Below are 27622 nucleotides of genomic sequence, written 5' to 3' on the forward strand. Positions count from 1 at the left end.
AAGTACCTGCATTGGCCTTGGAACTGGCTTCATGGAATCCTTTCTTTGTCAGCACTTGGAAAGGAATTAATAAGAAGTTCTCACTATGGAAATATTTAACACTTTTAAACAGGAAAACCTTAAACTACATGCAAACAAACATGGTATACCTAAACCTAAGAAATATGATCAAAATGTTGCTGAGTCAGAGCTGGTCGGCACTTACAAGAAGTCATGTTTGCTACAGATGGCATTACCAGCGTCTAAGGCACTTTCTTTTTCCACAGCACATCATTATAATATTTTTCTTAATTCATTAAAGAAGCAAGGTTTGTCCAAGTATATCACGTCCTCTGTAGGCCTGTTTTAAATGAAGATCTAATGTTTGCCTGTTCAAATATGATGAAAAGGTCAACATGGTCAATGGGGTGCACTTACTTTTTCACAATAACATTTCTCTTTCAGGTCAGCAGTTTATGTTATTTGTAACCATCTTAAAAACAGATTCAGTAACAGTGATGATTTATGGAGCAAAACGAATTTCCGCTGAGATATGACCATGCTCACAGAGTAGAAAAAGGAATTACCGTTTCCTGCACAAACCACTTTGTAAACCTAAGATGATTATTCAGAGCAGCTCTGTTTTACCAGTATAACTCATATATTAGTAAGTCGAATGCATGCCTGAAAATGAAGGAAGTAATCATAGGGGCAAACCATAACTATATCCACTAAAAATGATAGATGACAAGATTATGAGGGTACCTCTAGTTTTATATTAATACAAGGACAAACTATACTAATACACATGCAACAAATGGGTAATTGTGCATATAAGGTCCACTATACGAATATATGGGAAACAAATGGGCAATTGTGTCAATACAAGGACCACACTACTAATACACATGCAAAAATAGGCAATCATGCATATAAGGTCCACTATACCAATATATGGGAAACAAATGGCCATTTGTGTCTATACAAGGACAACCCTACCAATACACATGCAACAAATGGGCAATCATGCATATAAGGTCCACTATACCAATATATGGGAAACAAATGGGCAATCTTGTCAATACAAGGACAACCTTACAATACACGAGCAACATATAGGCAGTCAAAGCCCATCTTTTTCTGTCAACCCTCACTACTTACCCACCATTCCATATCCCCCCCCACCTATTGTGTGATACTTCCCCCACCTGCTAGATTGTAAGCTCTTCGTGACAAGGTCCTCTCCTCCTCCTGTATCTGTCTGTCATCTGCAAGCCCTATTTAATGTACAGCTCAGCGTAATATGTTGTCACTACATAAATCCTGTTTAAAAGTAATAATAATATTTGTGGAAATGAAAGGTTCACAATAAAGCGTCTGAACCCATAAACAAAAAGTATAATATATTCCAGATTACCAGTTCTTAGATGTGATGGCTGAATTAGTTTTCCTTTTTTAGGCTAAGAAAATTTTTCAGCAGCTACAGAAAATACTTGCTCACCTTGCCAAAAACAAATCTTTGTCACTTTTGTGAGATGAAATAAAACCATGAACATCCCTATTTGTTTTTATGTGTGTAAAGGCTGCGTTCAGATGAAAGATTTTTATGGCTGAAATCAATCTTTCACAATTATTTTCAGTGACAGATGAGCAAATGAGTACTGTACACACAGCACCCCTTCTTTCTTTGGAGAAGGGAGGGGGGATGGCTGTGCCCCACTGTGCTCTCCTCCCTTTACTTGTATAGCAGTCATTTCAGGTACATTGTTCATGGATCCCCTGTGACATAATCATGAACAGCTGTAATGTCAGATTATTACCTAACATGAGCACCAATATTCATCTCAGGCAATGATTATCTGCCCTGTACATACCTTAAGTCCTATCCATCTATCATGTAATATGTATGGACAAAGGCAGACTGCTTTTAAAATCCAGCTTAAATGACAACTATGGTTCCCTCCCTACATACGGGAAATGACAGGAAGTGTGTTATTTGCAGGAATGAGGAATGATGAATTGGCATCAAATGAGGAAAAGGGAAAATAAGATTTTAAGGAATAAAATAAATGCAGTCATCTGATCTAAAAACCAGTAAACTGCAATATGTTGTATTTTTATTGTTTTGGGTTCAGTTAGTATTTAGCTATAGTATTATCTTTGTGTTTTTTCTGATTGCATACATTTGCAGATTATTGATTGGCAGTGATACCTGTTGAACATTTACACTGAAATGAACTATTCCTCTTCCTTGTGTCTTTTCAGGACCAAGCTATTGGACTGATTGCATTCTTCTCTGTTTTCTTGATTCCATCTGGATGGATCCTGTCACACTTGGAAAATTACAAGGCCGGCCATGAAAAGTAATTTGCCTGAACTCTTGGACCAGTCTGAGGACTGAAGATGGAACAGTTATCAGCACGAAGCCCAGTAACCAGCTGAGTTGGTGGAACCACAACATGAAGTGTGCTGTCCTTTCAGCTTATTTTTATACTGAATAAAATTATTGTGAACCTGCTTGCTTCATAAGAAATTTTCTACTTTGGATTTTGTATGCAGGGAGTTTTATGTGACTGGGTAAATGCTTTGCTGGCTAACATACTGTAAAAAAAATTGTATAACTGGCTTTTGAATATATTATGCCTTGAGGAACCCCTGCTAAAATGACTATATCCACAGGTCACAGTACATCAATTCGGTGGTCAGTGGGAAGAATCACCCTTACCGATAGTCAAACTGATAATTAGTGGTAAAGGCACAAACTGCCCTGAAATTACCCTAGGGTTCCGCGGAACCGTGGTTGAGGTAACACTGCTCTGGTTTCATCCCCTTTATAAAAAATGACTTATTGTAGGAATTTTGCTTAACTACTCAGACATTCACTTGGTAAAATTTGTACCACTCTTCCTTGCCTGCTCAAATATTGTAACAAAAAATGGTACAGAAACCAAAACTGTAAAACAACCTATTGTGTTGTGTAGGTTTTGCCCAACCCAGCCTGCCTTCTTCCCACAGTGAATCCTACTGTCATCTTCTACCCAGGAAAATGATGCATATTCACCAAGTATACAGTACATATATACAGTATATGAACTAAAGAAAAATGTGAATGATCAGACCAGGTCACCCTGTTTATACCTGTTCTGAAACTTACCCACCCATTCTAAGTGGTGGACAAGGGTCAACTTGATACTTGGAACAAATACCCTTTAAGCCAACCTTTATATTTTTAATATATATTGTAATAAGTGAATCAATGGTATTCCGGAGCTGTGGAGTCCGTACACCCTTAAACAATAATTTAATAAGAGGAGTCCATGTATGATAATGTTCCATGTTGATTGAAACAACATGCAAGGCATTTCATCACCGCCAAAGCTCAACTATTGTAAAGCTAGAAGACAAGGTCTGCTTTTGGAAACAAGAACTTCTGGTCAGGAAGCTGACACTCTATCCTCTTGACCAGCCTGTAATTGCCAGCATGTAAACCAGTAATTTGAAAGTACTTGCAAATATAATGAGGATCAGGAACAACTTTACCTGTTCGAAAGTATAAACTACAGGAATTGCTGCTTTAAAACCAATTAAACTACATTAAAAAAAAAAACACAATTGTAAAACCTAAAACAGCATAAATGTTAATTAATTTTGCCATATAGCTTGTAATTAGTTTGTATAGTCCAAAATTACCTATGCTATGCTCAGAAACCAGATGTCCCTTCATAGAAATTCTTATAACTGATTATTTTCAGAGCTGAAAATAGTCTTTCAACACTGTTACAGATCACATGGTTAATATTGTCTGGATAAACAAGGTTGGCTTCTTCTTCTTCTATAGTTAGTTTTGATGAGCGATCATACTTTTCAACTTTTAATTCTTTAGCAAAATCCATCTTGTACTTTAATTGGACATTTACTGGTCATTTTTCTGTTTATGTAGGCTTAGTACAGCAGTGAACTACTTTATCATGATTTTTATCTGTGAAATATAACATTTTTACATAATGTAAGTTTTCAAAACAACTTACATTTAATAGGAGTCAGAACATTTTTGCAGACTGACTCCAGATACCCCCCAAATTGCCCTAACTGCAACCCCACAGCCCTGTGTCATTCACTGTGCTTGTCAGTGATTTCAATGTGTTGAGTGAATGATATATATGTAAATGTAGACATTTTGTTTTACACAGACATTTTTTTAATAATTCCATCTAGTGGTAAATTACCAAAATGGATTTCATGCAGGAAAACCCATGTTAAATATTTTATGTTTCGGACAAGCCTACAAAAAGATGCTGAGAAGGAAAGGTAATGATTGAAATGAATGAAAGGAAAGACATTGCTCTTTATCTTAGCAAATGCTAGACGTACAAAAAGCGTTACTAAGGATACATAGTGTGTTTTCTCTCAGTGGGCTGTTGGATCCATGCAAGTGCAGAACTGCATAAAGGGGATAAAAAAACAAAACAAAAACACACTACTTGTCAAAGTAAATCTGTTCTGAGAGAAACATGTAGGTTGCCATTGCTGATCTCCAAATAAAAAGGCCAATTACCTGGCTTGTATCTGGTTTCAACAGGCAAAGTCTGAGCCGTAACTCTTAATTTGAATACCTGTTTCAGGTCAATGATAGAAAAAACTTACAAAGGCACTGAATCAGTATACTAGTATGTTCAGACAGAGAAATCAGTTATGTCAGCCTTCATGTTATCTCAGGATACGTTTCTTTGTGCTGCAAAGAGTAGATTGATGAAGTGTTCAAAGTGGGACCTCATAGGTCTGAATATTTGCCCACACTGGGTGATAACTATGTAGTTGAACCCAAATCAATTATTTGAGCGACTATTAGCATTGTAAAATGAATGTTACTTTAGAATAGTTAACTGAATAATAAAGTTGTATATATGAGAAAAAAAAATACTAAATATTATACTGCAATTTATAAATGATGATAAGAAATCATACATGCAATAACAGGGTTCATTGCAAAAATATTAACCTTGCAAGCTACTATAGTGCATGCTGCTACCTGTACACAATAGGTGAAGACAAAAGTTAAGAACTTTACAGAAACTGGTTTATTTGCCATCTCAGTGCAGACACAAAGCCTAAAATGTAACGAAGAGGCCAAATCCCCTACATAAAGTCAGAAAGCTTGTCTGATGTCTCGGATATTAGAGGAACTGGGTTGCTCCTGAATAAGTCCTGACTGAATCCTTAGGTGTTTGTGCTGAAAACACAGACGAATCATGTGGCAGAGAAGTGATTAGGCGCAATCTCTGAGTCTTGAATTTGAAGGATTCTACGTCAAGATGTCATGAGCTTGGTGTTCTACCAGCATTTCCATGCTCTTCACATCTGTGCACCAAAACTCTAGACGGTCTTTCATACCCTTGATCTAGGTGAAGAAAGGGACACATCAGGAAATAAGCTCATTAAGAAAACAAGTCATTTAGCTACATTGGCAAAAAATGCTACTGTTACCAATTGTGCAAATAAAAGTCCACCAAATTACTTTTTCTGCATGTTTCATTGAATTTATTACAGATTTTTTAAGATGCACCAGTCCCTCTGGATGTTAGTGATACTTTTTGTCACAAGCAACTTAATTGTCTAGAGGTGCTACTCCCTGTGAGCCTCTTTACCTACATTACTATTGCATTTTTAAGCATGTTCCAGATTTTTCCTCATCTGGAATGTGTAATTAGTGTCTGTGCTGCCCCAGTATTATCTTCACCTTATTATGATATATTTTATGAAGCTGTACAGGATGTTGTGAAAGGGGATACTATAGAAGATACTGAATTACCCCAGAGTCTGATGGGACTGAGGGCATCACTTCTAAGATGACTGCACCCAGAAGTCTCCAGGGTTTTACTTATTTATGCAAGGGAAGATACAATGTACCCAGCAGCCAGGTCTTGTACTCCAGCATAGTTTAAAAACCATATTGTCCTTTTGTCAGTAGTGTACCTAGCAAACATGTAATGAGCACATATGATGAATGCAGAACTTCAAAACACTGTGAAAACAAAACAATCTATCACATTACCTGTTGGAGATCAAGAACCCGTGGCTGGACCCATGTGATGTGTACTCGCTTGTCTACCTCATCGATGCTGCCCCGCAGCAAACCAACAGATAGCGCTTTCATAACCAGCAGCTCCACCTAAAGGGAAATAAAATGATATTCTGCTTTACTACACAAGATAAAGGATAGCTGTCCCATTAAATAGTATGTTCTATTTTACTATTTAAGTAAAATTTCTATTATAAAAGGATTGTAGTAGTCACTAGAAAATCATATTCTTGGAGTCCATTGACGAATACAAAAAGTCTTGTACTTTTGGGTTATACTGGCACAACAATAAAAAATGATAGACCAGCCCAAGATAGCACATGCTACTAACAGCATGCCAACTTTGTAGCAAGAAGCACCCAAAGCATGATCAAAATAGAGAAAAAAATAGGCTAGAGGCTGTATCCTTCAATAGACACCAAGAAAAGGATTTCATAGCGAGTATAAGTTCATGAAGCCCTAAGTTGGCTTGGGGGGGTTGGCTTGACAGGGAAAGGTGCCAGAAAAAAAAAGGTTGGTCCTGAGAATGCATCGCTAGGAAACACATGTCAAAAATCTAGGACACTGGCAAAAATTGAGGCATGTTGATAGCAGGATGGGATTTCCTAGACTAGCCTTTAATTTTTGATTGTACTCTGAATGTACAAGATTTCCCATGTCCATCAATGTACAGGAATGTTAAAAAATAAAAGAGGAACACACTTCATACAATTGGCCTCTAATGTGTAGAGGCAACTTTTACTTTATTGATCCATATTTTGATAATCATATTTTAGATTTGAAAATATTCTTCCAGGTGGTCTTTTATTTATCAAGTAATGTAATTATCTTTTACAGTTAGGTAGATCTATTAGAATGAACTAAAGTTTCCAGTTAGATCAGACATGAACCACAAATAGGAAATAAGGGAGTAAGCGTGAAACACCAATCACATTTATATACACACACTATATATGTGAAAATCATACAATTGCAGATCACAGTCTGAACTTACATCATTAACGTTGACTTGTGCACTCTTTGCTATCTCTTCAAATGTTAACTGACGGTGATTTGCTGGCCGTGTGAATGTCATCTACAGGTGAAAAAAAGGAGATGTTGGAAAGTGCTATAAACATAACACGATGCATGCACAACTGTTTCTTACGACAAAACACACAATTTATATAACGTTTAACACAAAAAAAAAACTCACCTCCATTAAACAGAGCAGCTGAATCTTCTTAAGCAAGAGTGTTTCATTAGCAGCAAGGTCAGGCTGAAAGGATAAAAATTTGGCAAGTCTTACACAATAAAGCACATGCTAAAAATCGAAAATAATCTTCTATTTTTTTTTGTCCTCACCTGCTGCCCCCAAGCTGTTTTTAGGGCTCTGAAAGTCTCCACATTGCCACTGTTGAAGGCATAGAGGGTGTCTATCAACCACTGCCGATCAGAATTACGCAGCGACTCCAATACTGGATGCATCAACTGCAGCAATAAGACAAAATCTCTTAATGTATGAATTAAAAAATGAAATTTTGGAATCAAAACAATTACAATATATCATCAATTATATGTTATTACTAAACACTTAAACAAAAATTGTGAGCAGGCAAGTTTTGTTTTTAATTGCAGAAGGGACAGATAATGTCTCCTCCACAAAAAAACATAATTACCTGCCTGTTTGCAATCATCTTTGTACATGCACAGTTCTGTGCACAATGCCAGGTATCCAGGCAACCCCTCTGGCTTTTGCACACACATCATTCTGCCACAGCTAATCAAGATAGCCTGAAGACCTGAACCAGGAAGAGGACCAGGTGAAAATGGCAGCACTCACAACAGAGCATAGACACGCGAGTGCAAAAAAAAAAATAGTAAACAGGAAGGTAAGTTTTTTATTGCATAAAGGACATCACCTATGCCTTCTCTGATGCCTATATGCAGGACGTGCCTGCTCGCAATTTATTTCAAACTTTTGCCACACTTTAAAACTACTGAGGGAAAAAACTTACCAGTTCTCCAAAGTTATAGACTCCATCTCCAAGTAACCCAGCCAGGCCAAGAGTAAAAGCTCTATCTTGTTGCTCCGATACTACAATAAAAAACAACATACATTTAAATATACAGTATCAGGCTATTTGATCTTACAGCATCAGTTGTATCACGATCTCAGTCATGTGCAGAAAAGCAGCCAAAGCCTCCCGGGATGTGTGGCGTAGGTATCCCGGAAGGCTCTGCTCTGCTACTTGATCTCAACGGCAAGGCACCCTTTTTAAGGGTGCCTTGAGAGAAAGAATAAAAAAAAAAAAAAAGGTTTTACATATAAGGGTGGTCTACCCTTTTATTTATTTATATATTTAAAGTAAAAATGTTAAATTTTAATCTGCTTTAACCACAGCAGAGAAAAAAAAAATGGGGCCCCTCACTGCCAGATAGGTTATGGAGGGGTTTCCCTGTTCGTTCTTTCTGATTATTTTATTAGTAATGATAGCGACCCCTATATATCTTTTCTTTCATATACACTGCCAGATAGGGATATGTTCTGTGAAAAGAGTATAACAACAAAAATCCTTACAGCTTCCTTATAGGTTTTTGATCTGCCTATTAGGTTTGAAAGCTGAGAATTAATTGATGAAATGTATTGATTGCAGGTCACCTTGTGCATTTTGCAGTAATTGAACATGTCTGGTGTACTCTATACCATAAACTGTAAGGCTGATGAGACAAAATCTCCTAATAATTCTTTGTTCTGTCTCCGGCTTATGTAAATGTTGTAATTTATTAAAGTTAGTCTGTTCTCAATGCACCCAATCCTTTTGAAGCGTTTGATATCCTGTTTTGTAAGGATAAGTATAGAGTTATATCTACCTTTTTTTTCTTTGCTGTATGCAATATATTACTTCCAAAAAGCCCAATTAAAGGATAAGTGACTAAAAGAAAAGAAATGCAACTAGCACTCTATCTAGGATGGGCCGTAAGTAAGATATACTTGCTGAAGCCTGTTCTTTCAAAGAAATGAGAGATGAGATACTGGGAGGAGACCAAACTCTACTTTTAGTTCCACACAGAAAAAAACAAGAACTGGGTCTGACCCGGTTATTATTTGTTTATACACGAAGACCCAAAGTGGGGAGAAGCACTACATTGTGGCAAGTATATGTTCGTAATGCCCCATCTCAGACAGGCAGTCCCATTTACATTTCCGATTGAGAACTTAAGATAGAGGCAATGGATATCCGTGCTTGAATTCTAAATCCAATTATCCAATAATAGGATAGTGGTTATTAGGTATGTTCACAAGGTATTCATGTTGTGTTTAAAAAAAAAAAATCAGTTCAGTGGGTTTTTTTTTAAACTTTTTTTTAAAATAGATTAGCAAGAAGAGTTTTTACTAATCTCGACATGCATTTAAAGTGTGCAGCTAAGAAAACCAGAACCACATTTAGTCATTCTAAGGCTCAACATCATATGCAAAAATAAATGTGGGAACGTACTTGGCAGGTCTTTGGGGTCTGTGCAACCTAGGAATCTCAGAGCATCTTTGTAATAGGAAGCATGATTTCCAATGGTCTGATAATATTTGCTTGACAGGTCATAAAAGCGGCTGTGCACAGAAGTCACACCAGGAAGTGATCCAAGCATCTCCTCAACACCTTCAATTGTTTCCTACAATCAAATAAACAAAAGGTTCTGAATAGGGGTTACAAAGAATTAAAACATTCTAGTCAATGATTAATCCCAAAACAGGCATGAAGTGATCCGTTTCTCAGGAAAGCCATGGAGGAGACCATATCTAGCAAGTTCCATACACTGCTAGAGTGTATTAGGTTTAGGTAAAAGTTTAGCTGCTCAGTAATCCCAGGATCCAGGAAGAAAGCCCAACGATATCATGCTCATGTTAAGTAAGGGGCAAGAATCAAAAGTAACTATTTTAAATACGCCAAACAACCCACTGAAATAACTTTTAGGTCCTTCAGGGAACCCCTACAATAATTGCCAAATCCACAGCTCACAATACATTAGTGTGGTGTTCAGTAGGAAGAATACCTCGTGCATGCTGGGCACTAAAAAGATTGTCACCCTTACAGCTAGCCAAAAAGATTACTGGCAACAGTTAAACTGACATGAGAGTCAGAAACTGCTCATTGCCTAAGGAACCCTTTATAACCTCTGGATGAACCATAGGGATCCCTGGAAACCCTGTTTTGAGAAACACTGATGTAATTATTCAGTAAAGCAAATTTGTGTAGTACCAACAATCACGTACCTTTGTGGCTTGCAAGTCTCCAATGTTCAATTTTAGAGCCCCAATGGCAGTTCTACAGAGTATCACTGCCTCATCACTACTTTTCACCTAGAAATGTAAAAAGAAAAAAACAATCAAACTGCAAAAATCAAATGACTTAGTTATTTTAAACCCACTGAGAAAAAAATTTAGGTAACCAAACTAGATATAGATATATGTAAAGAAAATGAATACTAAAGCTCGAAAGCTCAAACATTTCCTAACAAGTAATAGGGACAACTTCTCCTGAAACATCTTAGAAAGTATTTCCCTAACATTGAAATGATATCCTGTAAAATTCCTGTTGAGGCAACAAAATAGGAAGTGAAGGGTATTCACTTTAATGAGACAGATTGAAAAAATAAATATCAGCATTCCATACCCACCCTGGGTGTCTAGAAAATGAAAAGGGACCCTTATGGGATTTGCTATGGGGTCCCATTATATTAGTTTAAAAAGGCTCAAAGGCCACACTTGTATCCACAAGTTCAGTAAATGGCCACATCTAAATCAACCATTTCTTTTTACTACACATAGTCCCCTAGTTAAGAACATATGGACAACTTCTAGATACAAACCTGTCTTCCCTGCTAGCTACTTGATAGGGGGGGGGACCCGGGGACTATCTGTACTGTGCTGCGTCTGCACCTATTGGAGAATTTTTCTTTTTTCTTAAGGTTCAATGTCTCAAGGTAATTTAGGAATCAGGGTTCAACAGCTGCTTGGGTAACAGTGATCAGTATTTGTAATTCTTCAAGTCTTGGTATTTGTATTTTGGAACATCACATGCGTTTCAACTCTGATTTATCTGTGATGCATAAAGCCCTAAAAATGGCAACTACAACGTGACTGTATTACCCAGGTAGAACATGCAGATCATTATTAAGACAAGTTTATATGATAATATCAAACAATTAGGCAAATATCAACCTCAAAAAGCTGCTCACCTTCTCTCGAGTCTTCTCTAGAAAAGTAAGTGCTACTGTGGGATCTAAAATAAATAAACACAATGACAATTTTATACTGGATAGTCTCCAAAATGTCTTACACTAAACAATGCAAAATGGTCCTCACCTGTCATCTGCCTTACTACATTAAGGATTATTTCAACCAGAGACAGTGGATTAATCCTATCAAAAAAAGAGAACGCACTGAGAAAAGCAAGACATGGAGTCTACAAAGATTAGCGTGAACTTAACACAGTGTATGTGTGTGTAAGTTAGTTCAGTGAAATAAATATTGTCAGGCCTAACAATGTACAAAGAACATGGATGTACACAGTGAAGTATACAGTTAGGTCCATAGGTTTTCAACCAAGTATTAGAAATTAACATTTTATTTTCAGCTTTTTAATTTTTCCAATTACTTTTGAGCCCCTGAAATGACATGATTGTGTAAAATAAAAAGGCTTTAGTTCTTTACCTTTTTATGCACTATTTTTGTTCAAACCACTGAAATAAAGCTGAAAGTCTGCAGTTTAACTGCATCCGAGTTGTTTCATTTAAAATGAATTGTGGTAGTATACAGAAGCAAAATGAGAACAAAAGTTGTCTTTGTCCAAATATTTATGGACCTAACTGTATGTTGTGTTTTTAGCCAATATATCATATACAACAATAAAAAAACCTTAACGTCCTCCCATTCTAAAAGGCACTTTTAAGTGCAAGTGTATGTGTTTTCAAATGCCTCATAGTTAAAGCAGCCAAAAGATTGCTGAAGTTGTAAACTAAAATTGGTAAAAGTCTGCTTGTTCTAAAAACCTTTACTTTTATTGAACTATGAAGATGCCAGTATTTAAAATTTGACCAAGCAATATGAGTTTTACTAGCAAACCTGCACGATCAGTGTAACCCTATAAGTTCAGAACGGACCAAAATCACTTGCACTTTCAAGCTGTTTTAAGGACAAACGGACTATTAAAAGATACTAGATATACATGTGCCTGGTAATGCACAAGGGCACTGACTTTTTTTATACAGTATTCTTAATCTTTGGCTGTAGTTGGGTTCATAAAGAGTGTCTATACAGGTAGTCCCTGGGTTAAGGACATTCCACATACAAACTCCTAGATATGAACGGGGCTTTCTGCTTTCTCCTGTGCAGAACTGAGGTTTGAAGGGAGGAGGGGGGCAGTTTGCATTACTTGCAGAAGAAATCTTATTCTAAACACAGCTGAGGTTGTGGATGATCTTAGGAGAGTGAGCTCTTTCTGCAGCCTCATGTAACACTTTAATGACCAAGACAAACTCTGCAATTGTTTCTTTTTGCATATTAAAGCACAGCTTGCTCTAGAAGTTAATGAAAGTCTAACCTCCATAAAGATTATTTTTTTTGCTTTGTTTGTGATTAGTTAACAGTGAGGATTTTATACAGTACCTGACAACATGCTGCCTAATAATATGTTGAGACAAACATCTGCCCTAATTGCATTCATTAAATAATGTAGTTGTTCTGACTTACATACAAATTCAACCTAAGAACAAACCCACAGTCCCTATCTCGTATGTAACCTGGGGACCACCTGTATGTGCGATAATGTCTCAGCTACGTGATACTTTTTTCTAAAATATAAAAGGAGAACTGATATACTCACCTGTGTTCAAATTCACTGATGAAGTTTTCATATAGCTGTTGAATGAATAACATAGGAACATTATAGGCGTTTATTAAAAAAAAAAAAAAAAAAAGTTATGTTGTAAACAGACATTACAGGAACATATTACTCCAATTGATTGGTCCTATGTGAGATATATTCCCTACCTTGATAAGTCCATCTCCTTTAACACACTCGGGATCCAGCACAAAGTCCAGCAGTTGCAGAGTCAGCTGATGCCATAATCTGAAAAGAAAACGTGTTTTCTGCTGTTAAAAATCACATAGCCAGAAATACACACAATATTTTTTTGAAAAAATGTTGGAGCCTTGTCCTGCACGCAGGTGGGAAAGTTAAGTGTTTAGTATTTTGTTTTGCAATATTATTTATTTATGACAGGGTTACTTTGAATTGGAACTTGCAGTAAATTGCAAGTTCTATGCAAAACATCAGACACCCTCCACCATTATATTGAGTCTCTCAGTAAAAAAAAAACACTGTAGGGAAAGCTGATCTACACTTAACTTTCTCCCATCCTTCATACTGCTGGGTGAGATGTCACACTCTTTCTGATGAAATCCCAGCAAAGGTAGAATAGTCTAAATTTCTCAACAGCAAAGCGCAAGAGCATCTTTTCACCAGATTTGACCAATTTAACATTATTCAGGATCTTCACTAGAAGGAGCCTAAAGGCAGTGTATGGGTGATCATGGTGTAGTACAGGGCAGTCATATGGGCAGTGTATGGGTGACCATGGCATAGTATAAAGCAGTGATACCGGCATTGTATGGGTGACCATGGTGTAGTATAGGGCAGTGATACGGGCATTGTATGGGTGACCATGGTGTAGTATAGAGCAGTGATATAGGCATTGTATGGGTGACCATGGTGTAGTATAGAGCAGTGATATAGGCATTGTATGGTGACTATGGTGTAGTATAGAGCAGTGATACGGGCATTGTATGGTGACTATGGTGTAGTATAGAGCAGTGTATGGGTACATTGTAGTATAGGGCAGTGATATAGTCATTGTATGGGTGATCATGGATTAGTATAGGGTGGTGTATTAGTATATTGTGTATTGCATTGCAGTGTATGGGTACATTGTGTAGTAGATGGCAGTGTCCTCTCTCTTACTTCTTGTTGTAGAGTTCCTCCAGTCGGTGCCACACTGCGGCCGTCTCGGGTGACGAGCTCTGGCTCTGTTGCTGCTGTAGGAAGCCGGTAACGTCCCTCATATCTGCCGTTTGTCCAAATCTACTGCTGAGAAAATGTGAAAGAAACACCGGCCACCACAACCGGAAGCCTCCTCAGCAACCTGCACACTCACTTCCTGTGACGGACGACGCTGACAGCCGTAAAGCGTAGCTGTACGTCACGTGACGGGATCAGTCTGTTCCTTCCATAACACTGCTGTCATGGCTCCTGTCATTCTCTGTGTGTGATTGTCAGCTCAGGGACAGCTCCCTAGAATAAAAGGCTGTGTGTGCTGCAACAATACTATTATCCCTGATATCATATGTGGGCTACCTCTGCTGAAAGACATCTGATTGGATATTGGCTTACAGTCCCACGTCAAGCATGCAGTCAGTGAAGTCAGAGATCCTGATTGCATATTTTAAGTATCAGTTGTGTATATCACTCTCATAAAATAGGGAAAATACAGAAAAATGGAGGCTGTGATAGACCCCTGTGCTCCGCATACACTAGACAATGTTTGTTACATATTATTACACAGTTTTTATATAGCGCAGACATATTTTGCAGGGCTGTACAAAGTCTATTGTCTTGTCACTATCTGTCTCACAATCCAGGGGCTCACAATCTAATGTCAGTACCATAGTCAAACCTTTCTGGACTGATCAACATTCCACCCAATATTGATCATTAGGTGATCAATAGAAAAGTATAAAATAAAAATTAGTATAGTGTGTGGCTGCCATTATAGTGTGGAGATTCCAATGATGAATATTAGGGAAAACAAAACATTGGAAGCAATTCTAGCACATTTCCTAGCTTATAAACCACCATTAAAAATAAAATGATAAAGCTTTTACTGCAATATTCACTTCCAATCCAGAGTTTTCCTTCTGCAGTATTTTTTTCTGTCACTAGATGTCCTCAGTCTAATGGCCACTATCATGCAACCCAATTCCTTTGACCCAGGCTGACCTGGACTTGCTCCAACAATTGCAGGATGTTTAATAGAGAAGCGTAGTGATGTTCTCCTCACTCTGTCACTCTGCTGTCTTCCCCCATAAGCATGCTTCTAAACCCACAATATTCACCTGTCCTCATTCCTTCTCCTCCTCCACATTCCAATCTTTGCCCATCTTAATTGGCCGGGCTGGTCAGTCCCAGAACCCACAACGGAAGGTGGAATTGACGGATATCCTTGGCAACAAATACTGCACATGTGCAATTTAGTGAAGTTTGACAGCTGGGCAGAGATCGGGCAGGTAAGAAAAGTTATTACAGAAGGAACATCGTCTTTCCCTTTCTGCAGTAAATATCAGCCTGATGCTAAATTTCAAAAAGGGACTTTAATTCTATTTGAACTTTTTAACTTCTTAGCCAACAGATATGGAATAACTGTTGCTTAAAGATGCAGGAAATGAATGTTTCTATAACTGTCTTATAAGGGTGGCTTTACAGCCCAACTGAACTTTACGTTAAAATAATTTCAATACCTTCCAGGTGCAGAAAAGCAAAAAGTGTCCTAAAGTTTGTTCTAGAACAGCCTCAGCGTAAGCAGAAGAGCCAGACCCCTGCTATAGAGAAGGACCCTTGCGCTCAGCATGGAAGCAGTGCGATGCAATATTGAGCCCCATAGCCCTATGGGCCCAATATTTAGCCTGATTTATTAAAGCTCTTGAAGGCTGGAGAAGATACACGTTCATCAGTGAAGCTGGGCGATCCAGCAAACCTGAAAATGGATCTAGTCCAGGATTGAAAACATTTGCTAACAAATAGCAAATTACTTTTAGGAAATCCATTCAAGGTTTTCTGGGTCACCAGTGTCAATTGATTGAACGAGTGCTGTACACACAGTTCTGTTCTATGGGAAGGAAGGGTAAGACCCGCGAGAACAATCCACTCTATAGAAGTGCACAGTGGACATTCCTGATTGGTCGTTCATCAATCCCCTGTGGTGGACTGATCAACAAGATTGGGGGAGTGCTGTACACTTCTGATTTTAATCATCTTACATTCCATATCCTCTAACTGTGTACTACTCTCACCCACATCTTAGGGTGAGATATAAAGCTGTGAAATTTACATTCCCTGGTGGAGAATAAAGGACAGTAACTGATTCTCCAGCAGGGAATGTTTCTGTGAATGTCATATTCACTGCTTTATAAATAGACCCCTTAGGTAGTAAGCTCTGTTGGTCAGGGTTCTCTTCCTGTGTCAGTGTTTTATACTTATGCAAACCCCTTTTTATTGTACAGCGCTAAGTAATATGTTGGCGCTATTTAAATAAAAGTGCATGAAGTCCCCGGTTTAAGGACATCCAACATACAGACGCCTCCTAGAGTTTACCTGTTGCTGTGTGCAGAACAGGGAGGAGGGTGGTTTGCATGACTTGCAGAAGAAATCTTTTGCTAAACACAGTGGAGGTTGTGGGTGATCTTTAGGGGTGAGCTTTTTCTGCAGCCTCTTGTAACTCTTTATTGACCAAGACAAACTCTGCAGTTGTTTCTTTTTGCATATATTATGTTGAGACAAACATCTGTCCTAATTGCATTCATTAAAATAACATAACCGACTTACATACAAATTCAACCTAAGAACAAACCTACAGTCCCTATCCCATATGTAACCCGGGGACCACCTGTAATCAATAATAAAAATGGATGAGGATTCCTATTACATGAGTGGGCCAATAGGCATCAACCACAATAGTCACAAGTCACAATAAGCTTTAAGAAGCACCTTGGATTCAGGGCACCTCTCCATTTAATTTATCCACCAGCTAAACCCAGCATACCATCAGGTTCTGCTCACTGAACCTCCCTCCATTCTTTATTTTGTAATAAGAGCTGAAGACTATATTTTAAAAGTTTATCATTTTTTGCAAGTTTTATTTGGGAGTGGGGGGGGGGTCTTCTCTTCTGTTTGCTAATTAATGAAATATCCTAACTTTCCAGCAATGTTGGGGTTATCAGATATAGGAGCAGACTGGAGTATGTCTCCCCCTAGAGTCAGGAATAGATTACACAGGCTGGGCTGGCTGGGAGCCTATTGGTGTGTGCTAAGGGGAGGAACAAGCAGCACTCACACATGACAGCCCTGTATAAACCAAACAACTTCATATACACATCCAGATCTGAACATGGCTCCAGAAGGACACATACAGCACACATACAACTAACCAGAGCAGCATACAGAATCAAGCTTCTGCACCAACTATAACAAACTGTATACCACTGCACACCACTGCACAGAATTTTAAAGGGGACCCATCCAAAATATACAGATTGTTTTGACACTGTACATTCACCTAAACCTTGTCTGTCTTTTTACATCCTGCAGGAAGACTCATCAGCAAGAAATGAAGGTTATACTAAAAAAATCCTGTTTGTCCTTATTAAGGAGGGCAGTTCTGGGGTCATCAAGTCCACATATGATGACAGGTAACACTGATATCTTACACAGGACCTGATAACTCTAATATTGGTAATATTTATGCTCTGTGTTATTCCATGCACAATCTTTGCACTCTGCTATTATTATATTCAATGTGTACACTTTCCATGCCTGATTCTCATTGTTTAACTTTTTCATTCAGTGAGAAGAGTTTCTGCAAGTCCATTAAAGCTGTTGCCCCACATTGGTAGAGATAAAGAATTACTGTCAGTCGGATATTATACAAAGGGACCTTTTGTATGCCAAAGGTAAGGTGAGATAAAAGTATGGACTTGTTTGTGAGTTGTACATGGGCAATTTATAGGTCTAGATTAGTGTTTCTCAATAAGGATTACTCCAGAGGTTGCTCTGGGTTCCTTGAGCACTTTGTACATTTCAGGTCAGTTACCACTGACACCAATGATCTTTTTAGGTGCCTTTTCTTTGAGCAGCAATGTTTTTCCAAAACACTACACTAATATACTCTGAGCTGTTGACATTGTAACTATAGAAGGGGTTCCCTGGGGACCTGAAAATTATTTTAAGGGTTCCCCCCTGTTAACAAGGTCAGGAAAGTCTGGTCTAGAAGGAAGATAAATTGGAGATGTTGGCCTAAGGCTGCAGAATTCTCCCCAGGCCCTTTTAGCTGGGCGCACCACCCGGCACTTTTCAGCACCCACCTGGCTGTTTTTGGGTGGTTACTAAAGAGTTTGGTCACAATACAGGGGCTGCCACCCACCTACAATTTCTTCCCACCCGGCTTAAAAAAAATTCTGGGTTGAGCACTGGGCTGTGTACACATTAGATTTTTGTAGTTAGAAAGGATCTTTCACAATCCTTACCAACGACAAACGAATGAAAGATGCGTGAACGAGCGCTGTACATACAGCACCGTTCTGCTATATAGAGAGGAGAGGAGGGAGATGCGCTCTCTCCCCTTCATTTGCATCAGGATTGTTCGTGGATCGCAATGAGCGACAGTCAGATTGTCTCCTGATATGAGCCCTGAGGCAAGATTCCGACGATAATCATCTGATGTGTGTACAAAGCCTATAGTTATACTAAAAGAAAAACATATTTGCCCCTAAACAGTATACAACTAGTCAATCTACCATGTCCCAAAAAGCTGCAAACAGACCTAGCAATAAATAGGGAGGTTTGCTACTAGTACAATGCTAAATAGCAAACTCTATGTCACAAATACCTTAATACTACTTTCTCTCTTGACACAGGTGCATGCAATCTTAAAATATTATTTTCCTCTACAGAAGAGAATACAGCAAAAATGAGAAGCTGTCGCTCACTGATGTGGCAGACCAGATAAAGCAGGGCCTCTACAATCGTATAGTAGTAATGGTTGGTGCTGGTATCAGCACTGATAGTGGAATTCCAGATTTCAGGTGATTATTCCTAACAACAACAATGTCCCTATGCCTTAATGGCATTGATCCCTTTGTACTTTACCATGTCATTATCAATTTATATACTGCAAGGACACGGCTAAATTCTGGTAAATGTGCAGTCCCATATATATATATTGGGAGAAAAGTTTGACTTTCCTTTTGTAAAGGTGAGCTATGGCGTTCTGTTAATAATTTCAAAAGGGCCTGTATCACTTACCTTTACGTTTCCTTATGTAACAATGCAAGGTCTCTCAAATACCTGATTATGTTACCAGTGACACCTAATTTGTGTAGTTTTGGGTATTGGGGGTTTAACGCTGTTACAATACTACTTCCAATAAATCCATGTTCTTCAATGATTAAGCAGTGGCACTTCTGCTAGGCAGGTAATAGGCCTTCACAATAGATACTTTAGGTGTTTGGCAGTCAGTTGTCAGTTTAACCCACTGCCTGAGCAAATGTCTGTTCCTGTCCACCACTATGGACACTTTCCCATGAGGTTGAGAAATTCTGAGTATACATACAGTTGCAGGTGCTGCTAGTTCCGGGTTTATCATTGTTCTAACCAATAATTTTCTTCATAGCTATTTTCTCCTGCTGTATATTTTATACTTGTCTCTTTTTCCAGGTCTCCAACAAGTGGCCTCTATAGTAAGCTGCAGGAATATTCTTTACCATACCCTGAGGCCATATTTGATTTAAGTTACTATTTACATGAGCCTCATGCCTTCTTACGGCTTTCTAAGGAACTGTTACCTGGACGACACCTTCCCAATGCAGCACATTATTTTCTACGGCTTTTAAATGACAAAGGGATACTGTTACGCCTCTACACACAAAACATAGATGGATTGGAAAGAGGTAACTATGTACTAGAAAAGTCTAGAACACCCACAGTGTGAGATTATCCACACCAGACAGAGAACAGTGTTTTCATTACAGGTGTTTGTTGTTTAAGATCAATGGGCCTGATTTATGAAAAGCTCTTCAAGGCTGGAGAGGATGCACTTTCATTAGTGAAGCTGGATGATCCAGCAAACCTGGAATGGATTTGGTCAAAGATTTTGAATCCTTGACCAAATCCATTCCAGGTTTGCTGGATCACCCAGCTTCACTGATAAAAGTGTATCTTCTCCAGCCTTGGAGAGCTTTCATAAATCAGACCCAATGAATCAATGTATAGGCTACAAGGATAGCTGACATTTAGATGGCATCTCTTGTTGACTCTAGATGGCTTTTTTGTATTTTTTTAGTTCCTGAGAAAAGTGTATAAAGACAAGTAAATGATAATGTTGGAGTAAACCAGAGCCATTCAACTGGTGGGCTACAGAAACTTTTTTAGAACTAGCAACGTTTCAACTACATCCTATGGAATGTGCAAGCAGAGTGATAAGTACTATAAAACTCAGGACTAGAATAACATTGACACTGCCTCTTTGTTATCATGATCTCCTGCCCATACCCAACACCAGTAAAGGTGCGTTTGTTATCGCTGACACTGACACTAGTGACCTGGGGGAAGATGGGTTATTCTCCCCTCTGAGCTAAACGCCACTTTTCAGAAACCCTTCTGTGGTTGTGTCAATGACATTGTGTAGCTTGCCTTTCCCTGGCTTTACTACTATACATGTTGCGTGTGTTTTTGAACTAGTAAAAAGAAATGGTTTATTTAGATGTGGCCATTTACTTACTTTGTGGATACAACTGTGGCCACTAAATGCCACAGAACTAGACTATGGAATCTCAAATTCTGTGGCCAAACCTTGCACTGTAAATGTTTCTAACTTTTTCACCGGAGGCTAAATATGGTTTATTAATTGCAACTAATTTTAATTTAATTGCAAAATTGTATATATCAGAAAAAAAGGAAAAAGTGAAACAAAAGATTCTTTTATGTTTAACAGCAAAAATGTTGTTACAGTCTCATGTTTTTATATTTCAGTGGCTGGGATCCCAGCTGAAAAATTGGTGGAAGCTCATGGTTCCTTTTCATCAGCTACATGTACAATGTGCCTGAAAGAGTACCCAGGAAAAACCTTTTATGTAAGTAATCATGTGCATTATGTTTGAATACCAGTTTAGTAGTGTCTTTGTAGCAATATAGTATGATCCACTATCCTAGACCTATACTACAGTAGTTTTATGGAGGAAACAATGTTTTAAGGAAGCCCACTGAAGAGCATGTTATGTTATTCATCCCCTGATGGACTTGCTTACTGCATTGTAACTTCAACAGACTTTGAAAGGATTGTGTCCTAATGGTCCAATTTACATTTTGATGCAGTTGAAGTCAGCTTACAACAGCTAGCAGTTAACCATATAATGGTAACATACATAAAGCATTGCTTTGCTTCTAGAGTTCGTGCATGGCTCTAGCAAAATGTAAACATTCTCAAAAAGGCAGAAAGTCAGCATGTCTAATAGAAAAAATTGGCAATGAATAATGTTACAAAGTTGGTAACTTTGCTCAGAATAAAGAAAAAAAAAACATTTTGTTAAGAATGAGTTACGCTTTACCCTTTCCACTACCTGTGATGTGTACCAAGCGCTATGACTGTATTCTTTGTTATCCTTTTACCATTTGACTGCCAGTGACATGTATTATTCAGCCTGGCTGTACCATTTTGTACATAGCCAGTGATGTTTTTGTGTATGGAAAACATTATAGCAATCAGTGGGTTAAAACAGGCTTTAGTTTACAACAGAAGTTGTGAACTTTGAAGTTTACATAGTGGCCTTTGGGTACCTACACAACCACCAGACCAGTTCTACACTGTAAAACACACGATTCTTTTCCCTGACTTAGTATTCTCAATCTCCAGCACACAGACATGTGGGGTCTTTTTTAACCACTGGTTTTTCCATAAGGCAACAACTTAGACTTTGTGTATATTGTCACATCCCACCCCACTAACAATAATACAAATGAACAAAATGAAAAAAAAGTTATAAAAAAACACACAAATAAAAATGACTGAAATATCATTCACATACACACACAACACCTGGATGCTTTGTTTGATAAAAAACAAATATGCAGATGTCATGGTTACAAAATCAGCACTAAATGTTCTAGCCTGTAATGTGTATGTTATGTTAACAATTGCAAAATTAGTTTGCTGTTAGTTTGCTGAAAAGGTTAAAGGAAAGTTATTTATTGGTATTCAAATTAGAGCAATAGATTCAGACCTTTTATTTCATATTTACCTTCCACCTGGTTCCTCAAAACTCAAGATAGATGAGATGGGGCAACTTTTCACACCCAACTTGCCCCTTATTAAAAATATTTCAGGAGCATAGGTTTCATGTGCAGAACTTTTTGCTTCCCCCTTACCTTCTAATGAAGTGCCCAAGGTGGCTGCCCCTTTTACCTCTGCTTACCGCTCGGCTCAGCCCTGATTAAACTGTTTTTTTTTATGTGTTATATTACAGGATGCTGTGGTTGAGTCTCAAGTCCCTCACTGTTCATCATGTGGTGGTCTCATCAAACCTGACATTGTATTTTTTGGGGAACAGCTTCCTGCCCGCTTCTTCCTGCACCTTACAGATTTTCCCAGTGCAGACCTCCTAATCGTCATGGGTACATCCCTAGAGGTAAGACTGCCAATAAAATGAAAATGGACAGATTTTTTCAACCTTAAACTTTTGCCCCCGATATATATATATATGCTACAACTCTATTTGTATGTCATAGTTTGTTCTCAATTACTGTCTGTGCCAGTACCTTCTGCACAATGCTGGACTGAAATACAGCTGTGATGAGCCCTTGCTCAGTATATACTGCATTTAAAGTCCCTCACCTTTTCTTTTTATATTATTTGTTAATTTCAGGATGTGGCAGGTATAATTTTGTTGAATTAAATGTGGGAGTCTCCAGGTTTGTTTCTTTAAAGCCCTGTGTTACACTTAAGCACAGCTAGTGAAGTGACTGGGCTAATAACACATAAAACTATTTGAGCCACGAGTCCTTATAAATCGAGCTAATGTAGGGCCATTTTTGGACACATCAGATGGACTTAATGTAGTGGAGCTTGGAGAAGTCACCAGTGGAGTGAAACATTTTGTACAACTGCTAGGCTGGGAGGGTGAACTTGAGGAAATAGAGAAAAGTAGTAAGGAAATGTAAGAGGAAGCAAATACACCCAAGCAGGTTGATATAGATGCTAATATCGTTTTAATATCTTTGTTTTCTAATATGTTACAGAATAATGGTGCTACATAACATTTTCAAGCATGAACTATTTGTAGGCAGAGTATAGTGTAGGTCAAGAATCACAAAATGGCACTGTATACATTACATAATTGTTCTATACTACATTAAGATTATTTTATTGTTTATTTGAAGAATCTGAAGTGTGTGAGGTAAAACATGTGACTGGAGCTATTGGTACTAATTGGGACAACAAGTAATATTGTATAATAAACCCTGTCAATGTGATTACTTTCTCTACACTTTACCTCAGTTGCTGTTTTTTTTCATAAAAATAAATAAACAATTTCTCAAAAATCAGGTGCAAAATAATTGTTGTCTGTATTCACTCAATATTAGTGGTAGCTCACCACCTTACTACTTATATCTCGAAAGTAACAGATCATAATTTTTTATACTTACGGTATATACAGTGTGCTATGTAATTTGGCAAAATAAAGAAGTCATGTGTATAAGGATTTGGGTATTATTACTACTACACAGTATTTATAAAGCGCCAACATTTTATACAGCGCTGTACAAAGTCCATAGTCATGTTACTGGCTGTCCTTCCAAGGGGCTCACAATCTATTGTCTCTACCATAGTTATATGTCTTTGTTACAGAAATTGAAACAAAAGGAGGAAAAATGCTGATCCATCTCTGCTAATCAAAAGAAGGCCACATTCCCTTATAGTAATGTAGTTCAAAATGTAGTAAAGAGAAAAAAAAACAAATTTACCACATTCTCTCTTTAATACAGTCTGATTTTGGGAGGAAAGCCATTTAACCTAACTGCGTGTTTTTGTAATGTGGGAGGAAATCGGAATACCCAGAACAAAACCACACAGACACGAGGAGAACCTGCAAACTCTATGCAGATAGAGTCCTGGTGGAGATTTGAACCTGGGACCCAGCGCTGCAAAGACCAGAGTGTTAACCACTAAGACATGGTGTATGACATTTACTGCACATACATTGGAGATTAACTGCATATTTACCTGCACATTCACCCATCAAGCCACATTCACAGTTTGGTAAGTGGAGGGGCAAGAGGTAAGAAGTGAACACAATTTTCCACCTGGGGTTGATCTGACATGCACATGGGAGCTGCTTCACCTTGACCTGGGTTGAGTGTACAGGCAATAAAGAGAGATGAGAGAGGAGAGGCAATGTCACGTAAACTAAGTTATAGGTAGATGATGTGGAAGTATTACTCTGAGACATCCCACCTCCAGGTGCTATATTGATCTCCAATGTACCCAGTAATTAGTAAGCCATCTTGTGAAGGCAGGAATCCGGCTGGCAGTGATGCGAGTGTACGCGCACACTCGAGTCCGGACCGCGGTAAACCGCGATCGATGGCCGCGCGTACTTTCGCGCTTCCAGCAAGCGCGGATTTTATTGATGAATCAGGGGCCTTGTCTTCTTCTGGATTTGAAGTCTGTGGTCATATTTATCAACTGGATGGGAATCTTGTAGCTCCCAAGCATGCGTGTTTGAGGTATTTCATCTCAGCACAGAAATGTGCTAATCCTGTATGCGCATGAGCGGCTCCAAGTACACACATGGGAAAATAGTATTGGCAGGAAAGCCGAAGGATCTCTGGCAGAAGAGATTTGATAGTCTCTTCTGACATTAAGAAAGTACCTGCCAAATAAGACTTTTTCCTAAGGGAAGTTTACTTTGTGGGAAATGGATACTTAATTGAATTGTATATTTCTTACTTACAGATAACCTTCTGGCATTTGCCAAGTATTACAAAAAAAACTTTGTTTGGCACATGTATTATGATTCTGCAATGACAGATTTTAAAGCTAGTTAGGAAGAGCAGGAATTGAAAAAAAAACATGGCCGCTCAGCACTAAAATAGGTATAGGTAACTAAGTGCAGTTAGTTTTCTTCTATCACATCAGGTTTTTTCTCTACTGCTTATATTAATGCAATTACTGTAGCATGGATTTGTATAGGCTATTCATTTACACGCAGGACAGTGTGGTCAGAGGTTGTGCGCTGCTCTATGTAGTGAATAAGCCAAATTTATTTTTCTACTTACACACGTATTTCCTTTCTTTCAGCTCATGTCTGACTCTGCTGTTTCTCGTCATAAGTGCCTAAACAACCCTGATTCATTTTGTTATATCTGTGGCAGTTTCACCATTCCCAGTCAAAGGGCGAACATCAGCACATTTGCAGAGCAAGCCTATTTGGCATATTTCAAAGTTAGACTTGGTGATCAAGATAAATCTTGAGCGCCTCATTAGGTGTGCAAACAGTGTGTCGAAGGTTTACGGATGTGGACAAAGGGAACACTTAATAAGATGCCATTTGGTACACCTATGGTTTGGCGAGAGCCAGGAGATCATTTCAGCGACTGTTATTTTTGTATAGTGAAAATTTCAGGATATAACAAGAAAAATAAATGTAGCATAGAGTATCCTAGTCTACCATCGGCTATACCCCCAGTGTCTCATTCAGATGAAATCCCAGTGCTGGTTTTCGTTACACTACCCTCTCTGGAAGAACATGATTATGGCGATGAACTAGGTGACAACAATGATGAAGAGTTTGAAGTTGAAGAGGACTCTGTTCATAAAGGATTTGATCAGCATGAGTTGAGTGATTTGGGACTATCGAAGAAGGCTTCAGAACTATTACCATCAAGACTGCGTGAGAAAAACTTACTTGAAAAAGCAACAAAGGTATCGTACTTTCCAACCAGAGAAATTGCATTTCTGCAGTACTTTAGAACTGACAGTGGCTTTGTGTATTGCCATAGCATACCTGGTTTAATAGAGGAATTGAGAATTCCAATCTATAACTCAACTGAATGGCGACTATTCATCGATAGATCAAAGCAGAGCTTAAAGTGTGTCCTCCTTCATAATGGCAAAATATTTGGGTCAGTACCAATTTGCCATTCAGTTTCTCTTTGTGAAGAATATGCAGACATTAAGAGAGTCATTGAATTGTTGCAATATCACCAACACAATTGGGTCATCAGTGTTGACCTTAAAGTGGTATGCTTCTTTCTTGGTCAGAAAGGCCGATACACTAAGTATCCCTGTTATCTGTGCATGTGGGACAGCAGAGCTTGTGAGAGGCATTGGGTGGAAAGGAATTGGCCTCCAAGATCTGCCCTAAAACCAGGTGATCAAGGGCCTGATTTATTATAGCTCTCCAAGACTGGAGAGGATACACTTTCATCAGTGAAGCGGGGTAATCCAGCAACCCTAAATGGCTCTCGTCCAGGATTCAAAACATTTACTAGGAAATAGCAAATGACTTTGAAGAAATCCATTCCAGGTGTGTTGGATCACCCACCTTCACTGAGGAAGGTGTATTCTCTCCAGCCTGAGTGAGCTTTATTATATCAAGCCCAATAGTTTTCCCAAAACTATTCAGCTCATGGCTGAATTCATCTTTCACCAGAAGGTGGCAGCAGTGAACCTGGCCTAAAACCTCAGCTCACCGTGTCCATAGTAACATTGACGGGTACATTTATTTACATATTAGGCGTGTCTTTCGGGTTAAACGACTTGCCCCGCCTCCCAGCCCTTACGTCTGTCAGCTGATCGCGGCATGTACTGCTGACGTCATGAGAGGAACCCGTGACGAACTTGCCAGCTCACACAGCGACCAGGAAGAAAGATGGCTGACTGGGGGAAGAGAGGTAATGGGGCCCTGTGTTTTGGCAGCCATAGAATAACGTTTGTTATGTGTGTGAGGATAGCGGAGACGGTGGTGTTGTGTAGTTTGTGTATTGTGGGGGGCTTGCTTGCTGAGACTTGTAGTTTCACCTTGTATGGAGTAGCATTAGGGCCTTGCAGAGCTTGTTACGACCCAAAACAAACATGTAATATATTAAAGCTTGTTCTGGATGTGGTGGCTGCATTAGTTTTCATGTTTCAGGCTTTTGTGATCCCGAACAGTAACTTCCTGTCTGTGGGTGACAACGCTCAGGCTTCTGTACCTATGGTGGAAGTTATAGTTGTCACCTAGGCTGCTCATCAAACCAGCCTGTCATTGTTCATCTATTTTACATTTCTATTGATTGGACTATTAGTTTACAAGAACTATTAAAGAGGAACGATACTCCAAAATGAAAAAAAACAAACACACACCTTCAATTCCGCAGGGTAGTCCTATCACTCCAGAGGTGTCCGGCATCTGGTCTCACGTTGTCCCGACATCTGTCTCCTATTCCGGGTTCTTAATCCTACGTCACCTGACCCAGGCGCAAGGTTGGGTGACGTAGGATGAAAAAAAAATTGCAGTGAGATTGGCAAATTTTTCTCTTTCAGCAAAAAAGGCTCCTTCTGCCCATGCCCTGCATGCATAGAAGGTCATCTCAGGCATGCGTAGAAGGAGCCCCCAAAGAGCCAACCGGGATACCTCGGGCATGCGCAGAAGGAGCCTTTTTGCTAAAAGGGAAAATACTTTGCTCTCCCATTCATTCTCGATCACCTAGGCAGCTGAGA

At 38.7% G+C, this 27622-nt stretch overlaps 4 protein-coding genes across 4 annotated transcripts in view; 2 read left to right on the forward strand and 2 right to left on the reverse strand.

Annotated features, from left to right (window-relative positions):
• Window positions 1-27622, reverse strand: part of MRPL23 (mitochondrial ribosomal protein L23) — a 706510-nt gene that overhangs the window by 453811 nt on the left and 225077 nt on the right. The window lies entirely within an intron of this gene.
• On the reverse strand, window positions 5035-14253 carry PSMD13 (proteasome 26S subunit, non-ATPase 13). The gene is made up of 13 exons (XM_072421747.1): window positions 14059-14253; window positions 13089-13167; window positions 12922-12956; window positions 11403-11458; window positions 11276-11319; window positions 10311-10397; window positions 9538-9709; window positions 8056-8135; window positions 7403-7528; window positions 7254-7316; window positions 7053-7133; window positions 6032-6148; window positions 5035-5377 (listed from the first exon to the last, which is right to left on the reverse strand). Exons 1-13 carry the CDS (start codon window positions 14157-14159, stop codon window positions 5282-5284), a joined length of 1137 nt encoding a protein of 378 aa, XP_072277848.1. The 5' UTR covers window positions 14160-14253; the 3' UTR covers window positions 5035-5281.
• SIRT3 (sirtuin 3) lies at window positions 17357-22740 on the forward strand. The gene is made up of 6 exons (XM_072421748.1): window positions 17357-17558; window positions 17714-17819; window positions 18819-18950; window positions 19582-19814; window positions 20896-20996; window positions 22386-22740. Exons 1-6 carry the CDS (start codon window positions 17477-17479, stop codon window positions 22566-22568), a joined length of 837 nt encoding a protein of 278 aa, XP_072277849.1. The 5' UTR covers window positions 17357-17476; the 3' UTR covers window positions 22569-22740.
• Window positions 26671-27622, forward strand: part of BET1L (Bet1 golgi vesicular membrane trafficking protein like) — a 4826-nt gene continuing 3874 nt past the window's right edge. Inside the window, exon 1 of the mRNA XM_072421759.1 lies at window positions 26671-26814. Within this exon, the coding sequence (XP_072277860.1) occupies window positions 26793-26814 (22 nt within the window). The 5' untranslated portion in view covers window positions 26671-26792. The remainder of the gene's footprint in view (window positions 26815-27622) is intronic.

The sequence above is a fragment of the Pyxicephalus adspersus genome, chromosome 9 (genome assembly GCF_032062135.1).
Source record: "Pyxicephalus adspersus chromosome 9, UCB_Pads_2.0, whole genome shotgun sequence".
NCBI lineage: Eukaryota > Metazoa > Chordata > Amphibia > Anura > Pyxicephalidae > Pyxicephalus > Pyxicephalus adspersus.

What these genes read in the sequence shown, in the direction of transcription:
- PSMD13 (XM_072421747.1), bottom strand. Translation starts at nt 14,159, where the DNA reads ATGAGGGACGTTACCGGCTTCCTACAGCAGCAACAGAGCCAGAGCTCG. An exon ending in TAGAGAAGACTCGAGAGAAG is followed by an intron (nt 10,398 to 11,275) that starts GTGAGCAGCTTT and finishes TTACATTTCTAG; the next exon opens with GTGAAAAGTAGTGATGAGGC. An exon ending in CACAAGTCAACGTTAATGAT is followed by an intron (nt 6,149 to 7,052) that starts GTAAGTTCAGAC and finishes ATTTCCCTTTAG; the next exon opens with GTGGAGCTGCTGGTTATGAA.
- SIRT3 (XM_072421748.1), top strand. Translation starts at nt 17,477, where the DNA reads ATGAAGGTTATACTAAAAAAATCCTGTTTGTCCTTATTAAGGAGGGCA. An exon ending in AAGTCCACATATGATGACAG is followed by an intron (nt 17,559 to 17,713) that starts GTAACACTGATA and finishes TTTTTCATTCAG; the next exon opens with TGAGAAGAGTTTCTGCAAGT. An exon ending in GGACCTTTTGTATGCCAAAG is followed by an intron (nt 17,820 to 18,818) that starts GTAAGGTGAGAT and finishes TTTCCTCTACAG; the next exon opens with AAGAGAATACAGCAAAAATG.